The sequence below is a fragment of the Anabrus simplex genome, chromosome 7 (genome assembly GCF_040414725.1).
Source record: "Anabrus simplex isolate iqAnaSimp1 chromosome 7, ASM4041472v1, whole genome shotgun sequence".
NCBI lineage: Eukaryota > Metazoa > Arthropoda > Insecta > Orthoptera > Tettigoniidae > Anabrus > Anabrus simplex.
In genome coordinates, this window is record NC_090271.1 from 224,576,712 (window position 1) to 224,589,105 (window position 12,394).

Consider the following 12,394-nt stretch of genomic DNA (forward strand, 5'->3'; position numbering starts at 1 on the left):
GACAAATATGTTCCATAAGGAAATGTTAACACTATTTAGTGTTTGGAGGTGCTGGAATCTATATCTTCTCAGTATGAGGAGTATTTGAGCTCAAATAATCAGAAATCTGCTAGAGTAGTAAACATGGCAAAAGAAAAAAAAAAAGACAAACAACAACCATGATCAAACTCTGTGGAAGAGAAGGGTTTCTTTCATGACCATTCAACAGCTGTCTTCACTTCACATTTATTCCTGAAGTTCTTCCTGTTCTGATCAAGTGCACAAGTACTTGACAGTCACATTACAAGTAAACATAACAAAAGAGACAATCTTGGTCCAGTACATCCATCCCATTAAGAAAAAAGAGACTGGAACAGTAAGATCATTATGTCCATTGTGTAAAGATTTTATCTGTTATGCCACAGCAACTTGGACGCAGTAGAGGACAGTGATGCAAATTATCCACCCCCACTTCCCAGTTCATCTTCATACTGTTTCCTAAAGCAGTCACCAACTGGGAAGAAATCCCAACACCTTTGTTGATACATATTCCAGACATAAGTTTCTTGACCAGTGTACTCTGTATCTGGTTTATTAATCAAGTGCATCAAAAAGAACCTGAAACAGGAAAGTAGTACAATATTATTATTGAATCAGAAAACATACATTGACAGAAAATGAAATTCTAATACCAAGAAGACATTAGTTTAGAGGAATGCAATTTAGGCTAAGCAGTTGTCAAGGAAACATATTTATTTTATTAAAATAATAATAATAATAATAATAATAATAATAATAATAATAATAATAATAATAATAATAATAATAATAATAATAATGTTATGGTTTTACATTGCACTAATAACATTTACAGCTTTTGGAAACATCAAGGTGCTGGAATTTTGTCTCACAGGAGTTCTTTTACGAGCCAGTAAATCTACCGACATGAGGCTGACGTATTTGAGCACCTTCAAATACCACCGAACTGAGCCAGAATCAAACCCGCCAAGTTGATGTCAGAAGGCCAGCACTCAATTATCTGAGCTACTCAGCCCAGCATTTGGTTAAAGTTTCCCGGTCACAGGTCCAAGTTTGCATGAGAAGGCATGTGACATGGTGATACATTAATAACTGCTGTAGTTGCCATTATTTGGAATACAGGCATGCAAATGTGCATGCTGTGTCATACAGGTGTCATATGCATACCTGCCAACTTTCCCGATGTAGGCGGGAGACTCCTGATTTTTGACACTTTTTCCTGCCTCCCGATTATTCTATTATTTATCCCGGTTTTAGCTTATTTTTTGGTGAACTTCAAACATTTGCTTTCAAATCCCTTATTTCAGCTTTGTATGCCAGTGGCCGGAACTTCGCTCATTGGCCTCTTTCAAATGAAATATCGAAGTTCAATACGTGAAATGCACGCGAATGTGTGGTGTTTATTGAAACCTGTTTATCGCGACGCATACATCCATTGTCAATCTCTCATTCTCGCGTGCTATGTTAAGTTTTCGTTCACATCACTCTATTACATAAAATCAGCTTCATGGTCCGTATCGCACTTGCACAGATTCACAACTATTTTTTATTTTCCACCTATTCGATACACTAAATTGCTTAAGGTAACTTATTGGTTAAAAGGTACATGTTTCGTATGTTATCTTCAGCCACATAACACTGTTTAGATGAAAAATTCATGTAATGACAAAGTATCAATGCTTTAGAGGAAGTGTTCTTAAAATATTGTCAATCTTATGTTAATTTTAAGGACACTTCCTCTAAAGCATTGATACTTTGACATTACATGAATTTTTCATCTAAACAGTGTTATGTGGCTGAAGATGTTTATAATATACAAAACATGTACAACTTTCAACCAATAAGTTGCCTTAAGCAATTTAATGTATCGAATAGGTGGAAAATAAAAAAATACTTAGTTGTGAATTACATCAGTCTAGTCGATTCTAGAGATTTTAAGAGACATTTGGAGACAATTCTGGTGAATTTTAGTTTATTACGATAATAATAGCATTTCACTTCGTATAATCACACGGGTGCGTGATGCAATATATTAATCTATGCATTTGCTAAGTAATGTCATCCAAGGTCATGACTGATTCACACGTGTGAAGCATGAGTTCATACTATTTTCGGAGGGCTTATCAGAGACCGAACATCTCACTCACATACCTCGTACTTCCTGTGAGGGAACAGAGATACACCTAGTAACCTCGTACAGCAACAGTCGGGTTTTTAGACAATAAGTGTTGTATATACCATAGTACTCCCGTATTGTACAAGACATGAAGAATAAGCAGATTTGACCAATTGTATCTCCTGATTTCTCCTGATTTTTGGTTTTGTAAATTTGGCAGGTATGCATATGTCATTTTGTGGAATGGAGTTCCATGCCTGTTGCACTTGGTCAAATCAGCAACAGTTAATGCTCGTATTGAATGACGCTGGAATTGTCATACTATAATATCCCATACATGGTCAATGAGCAATAGGTCTGGTGATCTTACAGCCCAAGGTCACTGGTCAACACTCTGTAGAGCACAATGGATGATAGAAGTAGTATAAGGACGAGAGTTATCTTGTTGGAAAACACCCCCATGAATACTGCGAGTGAATGGCAGCACAACCGGTTCAATCACCATTCTGATGTACAAATCTGCTGTCAAGGTTCTTGGGATAACAATAAGAGTACTCCTGCTGTCAAAGGAAATCACTCCCCAGACCAAAACTCCTGGTGTAGGTCCAGTGCATTGACGTTGCAGACAGCTTGGTTCCAAGTGCTCATCTGAACTCCCCCTTCCCAAACTACGGTCATCATTGGCTCTCGTCTAAGAACACAACACATCTTCACTTCACCCTCCAGTGAGATCTAGCTTGACATTACTGAAGTCACAGAATGCAGTGATTTGGAGTCAGTGGCATGAATGCTACAGGACATCTGGCTTGGAGCTGTCTCTCAAGTAATTGATTTATTACAGTTTGTTGTGTCGCTATGGTTCCAATTGATGCTCTAAAGGCTGCTGCAGATGTAGTACGATCCACTACGACCACACAGCAAATACAGCGGTCTCCCCTCTCTTTAGTGGCCTGTGTGTGGCCAAGCCCTGGTCTTCTTGAGACAGTGCCTTCCCATGATGATGATTGCAATGCAGATGTACTTCGGTTACATCTCTGCCAGGTCTTTCTGCAATATTGCGGAAAGAACATCCACCTTCTCGCAGCCCTATTACATGACCTTGTTCATACTCAGTAAGCTGTTGATACTGCCTTCTTTGCCTCCTTAAAGGCATGGTTTACTCACACCTAACTCGCATCAGCATCAGACGATAACTAACGCTCACAAAGTCTACAGTGCGTATTTGAAGCAAACTTTCTTTGCACGGTTATAGTGGCACTACTAGCACCACTCTTTGTCAACAAGTATGCTAATTTGAATCAGCATAATCTTTCAGACATTTAACACGCCTCCCGAATTTTGTTTATCTAGTACAACTCTTTCGTGGTGTTGGGATTTCATTTTCTACTAGTGTATTATTGCATAGTTACAATAATCTTAACATTATACTATTTTGGACCAAAATTCTGCTACAGCCAGTGGAATATAACTGATGCAAATAAATTAGGAATATTTGAAAGAAAAATCAATAGATGATTTCATGGCCCAATTCAAGACCAGAATGGTTGGAGGATAAGGACGAATGCTGATATGCAGAACATATGAGACCAGGAGGATATAGTTAGATTTATTAAGGCACAGAGACTGCGATGGTTTGGCCATGTGGAAAGAATGAAGGAAGATCGAATGCCAAGAAAAGTAGTTAAATCCCGAATAGATAAAAGACTGCGACAAGGAAGGCCCCGTAATAGATGGAGCGATGAAGTCGAAGCCGACCTGAGGGCAATGAACATCCGCCCATGGAGACCAGCCACTCAGGATCGAAGTAGATGGAGGACTATCGTAGAAGAGGCCAAGGCTCACACAGGGCTGTAGTGCCAGATAAGTAAGTAAGTAAGTACAATCTAGCTAGCCTGAAATAGGTCATCATCTATGGTAGAAGATGGACACATTGAACTATGCTGTTCTTGTTTGTGTTTCAGTAGTTTCTGTAATGTGATGAACTGTCTTAGTTCAAATGTTTCAAAGCTAGAAGCATAATTTATTATAATGGTAAAGTAACAAAACTGGCTCAGGGATTATATTCCCTTGTCCATTTATTATGTCTATTGAATACATCTCTGTATTTGCAATATCAGAACTGAAGCACACTTCCCCTGCTGAGTATTTTTAAGACCTGTTTCCTGGTGCCCTAATGTGTCCTCCTTTTAGTTTGAGATTGTGTATCTTTTGAGTCCTGTTTTACAAATGGACACAAAAAAGACAAATGTGAAATTGTTCTGTACTTTCAGTCGTAATAATTAAATGTACTTGCAATTTACATAGCAAAAATGTGTGCTAGGATAGGGAAGTGGCAGAACATTCAGTGATCCCCCAGTGCCATGTGCAGTGTCTATCACCACCTGTCTTCCCCATCCTTGTCCCTTCAGTGTAGGGTTACCTTATGTCACAGATTTCACAGATAGTCTGCGATTTTGTGGTGTATGAAGAATTCTGGGCTGAAAAGACAAAAGCCTGAAATTTTTAGAACTTATAAAGCCATCTTGGGATATTTTAAAATTCCCATCATCATCATCATCATCATCATCATCATCAGGGAATTGCTTTTTCACTTTCGCCTAACTGCAGATTACAGTGATCAGTGATGATGATGATGATGATGATGATGATGATGATGATGATTTGATAGCCAGTAATCTCTGGTGAAATACAATACTCAATAATTACAAAGTTTCATAATTCCTATTTCCATGTGTACCATGTTCTTTTCCTTGACATCACTTTTCATATTTTCAATGCCTGGCAGGAACCATATCTCCCTATCTGTTGAGTGTCGTAACATGTAGAATGTGTTGCAATTCTCTTCACATTACATTTTAATAATCTGTTCACAGAGGAATATATACAGTACAGTAGAATTGAAAATGAAGCCTTACATTGTTATTTCAATGTACATCTTTATTTTCAGCTTCCTTTGATTAGTCAGAACAATTCTTATTGTTGAAGATTAGCATTACCATGCAAGGGGCCTTTCTTCTGTACCTCCCATCACAATAAGGAAGATTACATAATTTATGTCCTGAAATTGGGCTATCGGCAACCCTACTTCTGTGTCGCAGTCATTTTCTTGCTGTATTATCCTCACTATGTCCTTTTATTTAGAGGAGTGCTCACCTTCAATTATATGGACTTTAAAATGATAAATGTTGTTAGTTTGATAACTAGCTTTAAGCTTTGTGTTATTTGTCAATTCTTAAAATTATTTCCTAGTTACTTTAATTGTATCAGTTTGATGTAGTTGTTAAACTTGATTTAGTGTAAGAGAAGGCTTTATAGATAGCTCAAGTGAACAAACTTTGATATTAACACTTCAAATTTTTTATTAGACTGTTATCTTCTGGCTTGAGGTCCTGGCCAACAGTTGTATTGTCAAGCAGTTCACTTCACATAACATTATACATCAAAGCCAAAATTGGTGAATATGTATAGATACGTTAAAAAAAAAAAAATTCTTATCCTGAAACGGTATTGTGAGCCACTTGGAGGGTGACACCCTCTGTCTGACCAGGAGATGTGTGACAATGATTTGAGGTTCACTGAAGAGTGAGAAGGAATCAGCTGTGGCCTATAAAAGGAACTGTCCCAGCATTTGTGTAAAAGTGAGAATGGGAAACCACAGAAAACCACTTGTCAGGACAGCCAATGATGGGGCCAGCCCACTCACCTCCTCAATACAGAGCTTTTATCTCTCTCTCTCTCTCTCTCTCTCAGCTTAGTCATATATGTTTATACTAGTTAAGGTATGCTATTGTTTACCAGTTACAGTGAAGGTAAAAGTGGGTAGATGATTAAGCTGCTGGCCAATCAATTCTGGATTAGTGCACCTCTTCAGTATAGGGTTGGGTTTCAAGAGTTGTTTTATAGCCATCAACCCATGGTAGTGTATCTGGACAGCCCGTCCAACTTTTAGGCTGACTCAAACACAAACACCTCTCCTCCTTTCTCTAGACCTTCAATTGACAAACCAAAATGGGGATGGCTCTGAGAAGGAAAAATTTAAACAAATTTCTTTGGTAGGTATGACAGCACCATTTGGACATTATTGACCACTGGGCAATTCTTGAGATACTGTAAAATATGATAAGGAATTACAAATTAATCTGGATTGCACGGTCTATGAATATCTTATTGAGTTCAAGAACAATGAAGTCAGTGGAGAACATAGAAAATTGTCTGTCTTTGGTCTTATAATACATTGACCACCATTAAAAAAAAAAAAAACCCTCTAATCTGGAACCTGGGTAAAACTGGAACAACTCTGAAAAAGCAATATAGAGGACTGGGTTCCCCAAAAGTAACTCAGTAGAGTATGAACTGGCTTTGGAAAGTCTATGGATACACCACTATTCATTTAGGAGGAGGAGGAGGGGTGATTTAAAATCGATAATACATTTTAGGTTTGTTCTCTATACAGTAATTACTTTTTCTCCTCTGTTCTATACTGTATATCATTCTAAGAATCCCCATGTTTGTTTCATTATGCAGCTTCTACAGCAGGTATGTCAAACAGTGCCCGCAGTGAAATATCGCATGGTCTGGAAATGACCTCGCACGCGTGCGGGCAGAACTTCTCCTCTAGGCGGGAGGGAGGGCAGTTGAACTAACAGTACGTTCGCTTACAGCAGGGATGAGTAAACCAGATCTCTTTGTGCCAGGCAAACGAAAGGACAATGCACGACGATAGTGGTAAGAGCAAACGTTACGGTAGATTTGACCTGGAAAGGTCACACTGTTTCCTGAGTCGCAAACATAAATGAGAAGCTCGGTGCTTAGTGTGTAAAGGGTATGTCGTCTACAAAATGTTTAACATTAGGCATCATTATGAGCTGTATTGTGCATATCAGTACAGGATAGGTGGTTTCAGTAACTTGATGTTGTGAAAGGAAAGCTGGAGCTCTTTTCTGTACCGTTTAGTGTTCTTCCAGATGACATACTCCAGAATTTACAACTGGAACTTATAGAGGTAATATGTGACGTGCAGCTGGAGCAAGAAAACAAAGAAAGGGAAATTATTGACTTTACCACACAGTTGTCATATTACACTTCCCACAATTCTGAAAGTTTGTGACAGAAATCCTGTCAATCTTTGAAAGTAATTAATTACAGATGTGAACAGTTCTTTTCCAGGATGAAGATCAACAAATCTCGATTCCGATCTCTGTTGGTTTTTTTTTTTTTTTGCTTTACGTCGCACCGACACACATAGGTCTTATGGCGATGATGGGACAAGGAAGGGCTAGGAGTGGGAAGGAAGCGCCCGTGGCCTTAATTAAGGTACAGCCCCCAGCATTTGCCTGGTGTGAAAATGGGAAACCACGGAAAACCATTTTCAGGGCTGCCGACAGTGGGGTTCAAACCTACTATCTCCCGAATACTGGATAGTGGCCGCACTTAAGCGACTGCAGCTATCAAGCTCGGTTATCTCTGTTAACAGACATACATCTCAATGCAGTAATGAAAATAATGTCTGCCAGCACCATCAAGCCTAACAATAACTGAATTATTGTCAGCAAACGTCAGCAGAGCTCGGGAATTCAGTGTACGTAAGTGGGTCGCTTTTAGGGAAAGTTTTTCTTCAGAGGAAGCGAAATCACGATGTTCACGATGCTCACCGGAATGCTTTTAATTTATTGCAACACACCTTTGTGTTGTCAACGAGAATAATCTTAATTTATTAATTTAATTTATCTTGAACATGTCAGAATTTAATTCTTCATTTAATATTTGGTTAATATGTGTAGTACTGAAGTAGCCTATTACTGTATTACCTAAATGAAGTGGTATATCGTGAAAACGAATCAATAATAGATACAGTGCAGAAAAGGAGAATTGCTTTTTTTTTTTTGTCATGTATTCAGACAACCAGAAACCCGACTAGTGAAGCAGTTATTTAGTTACTTCTGGAAAAATAAAACAAAGAAAACTTGGTTCACAGAGATCTTGAATGATTAGAAGAATTACATTTTTTCAATGCTCCAAATTGAAGGCAGAGAAGAGAAAGAGGATTCTAAGGAATAAACACTTACAATTCAAACTCATAACATTTGAACAAAGGAAGTACACTATTACTGACAACCAAAGGGCAGCCAGGTCCAACAGGATGAAGAAGTTTTGGGAGTAGAAGAAGAAGCTGAAAAGCTGACTCTATTTAATACTATTAGACTTTAATGTATATGACCAATTGAAGTGCTCCAATAATAAAACTATGTAAAAAAGAAAAAAAGAAATTAAAGTAGCTTACAATCCTATTTGATTTGTATATATCAATAATGTGTTTATTATTTTTTCATGTAAATTAACAACATATGTTGTCTTATTAAAATTTTAAGTGCTGAGTTAGCAGTTGACTGTTTGGTACCTCAGCGCTGAGTTTTTTCATTTGTATGTAAATTTTTTGTTGAAGCCTCAATTTTTAACTTATCAGTGGGGTGATTAGCTTAAAATGTTTATAAATGCTTGTTCTTAAAAAACTAAATGCACAAGTAAAATCCTACACTTATGTTCAATATTATTTTGAGAGAAAACAAAATTACATAATTTGGGCCCACGCATACATCATCTTTATGCAAAGTAAAGAGCCGAAAATAAAATTATTTCCTAAAAATCTGTAGGCAACTAATACATGTAACTCTTTATAAGTACATAAGTTGATATTTTAAAATACTTTCTAAACCTGGAATGTGGTGACAGCTCAATGTTTTCCACTAGTTCTTTGTGATACCAATTTGTTTCATCAACAACCAGCTGCACCAACTCCACTGGCAGAGTAGTTTTAAAAAATCATTGATTTTGGGGTTGTCATCAAACACTACTTGGTTCCTTTTTTCTTTTGGTAGTTGCTTTACGTCGTACCGACACAGACAGGTCTTACGGCGACGATGGGACAGGGAAGAGCTAGGAGTTGGAAGGAAGCGGCCGTGGCCTTAATTAAGGTACAGCCCCAGCATTTGCCTGGAGTGAAAATGGGAAACCACAGAAAACCATTTTCAGGGCTGCCGACAGTGGGGTTCGAACCTAGTATCTCCCGAATACTGGATACTGACCGCACTTAAGCGACTGCAGCTATCAAGCTCGGTCTACTTGGTTCCCAGAGTCTGTCACAGTTACTTGAAAGTCTGGTGGAGAACAGTCATCCGTCCACCACGAAAATAGTGATGAAATAGCCTTTAAACTTACCGTGTTTTCCTTCCTTCATTTAGGAGGAGGCTCTGTTTCTTTCTCACAATATTTTCAGCACACACTGTATCACTCTCACTTTCAAAATCGCTTAACAACTGAAAGATTCTTTGATCCGAAATAACATTGCTGCGAGAGCAACTAGCTTGTTGTTCCGCTATGCTTGTTTACATCACAGATGAGCTCCACAGATATCTACAAAAAGCTCTGTAAGTTACTTCCCGAAGATGTAAGCCGTGATCAATTAGTTCTACATAATGCCCAAGAGATGGCAGAACATGCCAGAGATTAAATCGGCACTCAAGAGTGAAATGGGAAGCTCAAAAAGTTAAATTTCCCATGCACCATCTGGAGACAGACGTAGCAGTGGTGGACAGCCGCGTCAACCCGTCTATAGGCGGGTGTAGCACTCATCAGGTTAATGATATTGGTGAAGGGTAGCATTCATTTACAAATGAAATGGCGTATGGCTTTTAGTGCCGGGAGTGTCCGAGGACATGTTCGGCTTGCCAGGTGCAGGTCTTTCAATTTGAAGCCCGTAGGCGACCTGCGCGTTGCGATGAGGATGAAATGATGATGAAGACAACACATACACCCAGCCTCTGTGCCAGAGAAATTAACCAATGATGGTTAAAATTCCCGACCCTGCCGGGAATCGAACCCGGGACCCCTGTGACCAAAGGCCAGCATGCTAACCATTTAGCCATGGAGCCGGACTAGTCATTTAGAGGTAGTGTACTTTGTTCTCAATGAAGGAAGGAATGAATGAAGGAATAGTGTGCACCCCTAACTCGTCTCCTCCTAGTTTCTCCACTCGAGTCAGCATGTGTCAGCCGAGACCTCATGGGAGTAAAGAAAACCTGCTGCATGCAGCTCACCTGGTGTGCGCTTGACCTTGACATGCCTGCTCTACAGCCGTATAACTTTATTAATAAATAGAAAATTTCATAATTTCATAAATAATGTCCGGCATGGATGCAGGGAAATGTACCATACTATTTCCAAAAGATGCATTTTACCTACCAGCAAATACTATCACCAAGGAAGATTTTTGCGGATAAATACATTTTCACTACTAGACTTTGAAATTTCTTATTTGTTATACTTACATGTAATTGGCTAAATTATGTTCTTGCTGGACGTGTGTATCAAAGCCATGCGGTACTTTGTCAAAATAGTCTTTTCCGATGCCACATATGAAACAGTTTGATTCCATGTCTTCTTTAACACTTTCTAACTGATCTCTCAACTCACCAAATGCATCAATAATCAAACCTGAAAGAGTAAGTTAAAGAATAATTAAAAAAGTTGTTCTAAAACAATTTCTGTGATCCTAAGTTTTCCCTAATATATACAGTCAGTCTTACCCTGAATGATAGCCAGCAGAATGACAATGACAAAGAAGAAGAATGTGATATCAAACATGATGCGGTACACTTCATAATCATCACCATCAGGAGGCTCGATTTCATCACCGATGCCTCCACCAGCTCTTACACCTTTATAAAGATGAAACACGAAACACTGCAACATAAAAAAAGTTTCATTTTTAGTACTAAATTCACTAAAGTTGTACATTAGATAGAAAATTGGGGTCTGAAATAAAATGCCTTTTCTTTCAGATCTTTATAATTATATGAATAGAATAATCAAATTAATCAAAGTTGTACATAGCATAGAAACGTTTCATGAGAGATGAATTATTTTTTGTTTAAGATAACCAGGTCCCCTGCACCACACTTACATAGTGTGAGGAAGGTCCTTGTATTTAATGCTACCTTACTGAGGTGACTTCTATTTTACTCTCAGTAATTATTTAAAAATGCACATCAGGACTTCTGAAATAAGTTATTATTCTATCATTTTTCAGGGTGGACAGTTAAAGCAGAGAGAAAGAAATGTAGTGTGTCTCACCAGAAAAAAAATTGTACTCTCTTTGAGTAGCTATAACTCAGTGCCTCTTCTTGTGTGGTTTTTAAAATAGTTTCCAAACAGATGAATTAGGCGAAGAGTTTGTGTTGAAATCTTTCTGTGTTCTCCTGACCTCGTGCCAATGGACCTTTTTTATAGAGTTATTTCAAAGCTAAGATTTACAGTACCAAACCAACAACAGGTGAGGAATTGAAAGAGGCAACTGAAAGATGATGTTTCACAATTCAACCAGAAATGGTTTGTAATTATTGAATCCATTGGTCTGCATTACTGTGTCCTGGAAATGGTAGTATCCAGTTTGAACATGTGTGTATGCACAGGAGCACTAGACTTGTTGTTTTATTCAAAATGCAGGTACCGGTACATTTTTCTCGACACTTTGTATATACATATCATATTTGCTCGCATATAACTCGCACGTTTTTGACAAAAAATAAGTGTGAACATATGTGGGGATTTGTGTTTAAAAGATCGTAATCCCCCCCCCCCCCCCAAATATAAAATTTGCATTAGGCTGTTGAAACAAGACAACTGGCATACTTACCCTCTTCATTGTACTGCCTTCAGTCTCCGAGCTATTCTCACATGCATCATTCTGGTCACTGTCCCATACTGCATCATCCTGAATTCCGTCCAACGGATTTGCGAGCCCGTCTTTAAGAAACTCTTCACAATAATGTCTGTTGACACCATAACCCATGCCCGCATAACCCAATCACAATGTGCGAGTCCACCAGGAATTACAACAAGATTGGTTTTCATTTCCTGCAGACGTTTCTTCGTGTCTTACACGAAGTGTCCGTGGAAACTGTCTTACACTAGCATTGCTGGGCATCGAAGCAGTGCCACTGGCCGTGCTCCCCACACCGTATGGACCTTTGAACCCGTACATGAATGCCTTTGGGAAACTTCGCTTTAGGCACTGTTTTTCTTTTGAAAATAACATACGGTGGCAATTTTCTTCTGTCTGTGGTTATTGCTGGCATGACTGTGCAATGCTGTTTTTCACACCCAGTTGTAGGTACAAGCATGCTAGATTCTCCCTTCTTGTTAATGGTGGTGTTGCATTGTATGTCTAAGTTTATCAGGGTTTAATCTGCATTGCCAATTTTA

General features: G+C 38.5%; 1 protein-coding gene across 1 annotated transcript in view; it reads right to left on the reverse strand.

The window, feature by feature from the left end:
- Positions 1-437: 437 nt before the first annotated feature.
- RyR (Ryanodine receptor) overlaps positions 438-12,394 on the reverse strand; it is a 623,761-nt gene continuing 611,804 nt past the window's right edge. Inside the window, exons 102-104 of the mRNA XM_067151578.2 lie at positions 10,717-10,873; positions 10,459-10,624; positions 438-597 (exon numbers count right to left, since the gene is read on the reverse strand). Coding sequence (XP_067007679.2) covers positions 438-597; positions 10,459-10,624; positions 10,717-10,873 — 483 coding nt within the window. The remainder of the gene's footprint in view (positions 598-10,458; positions 10,625-10,716; positions 10,874-12,394) is intronic.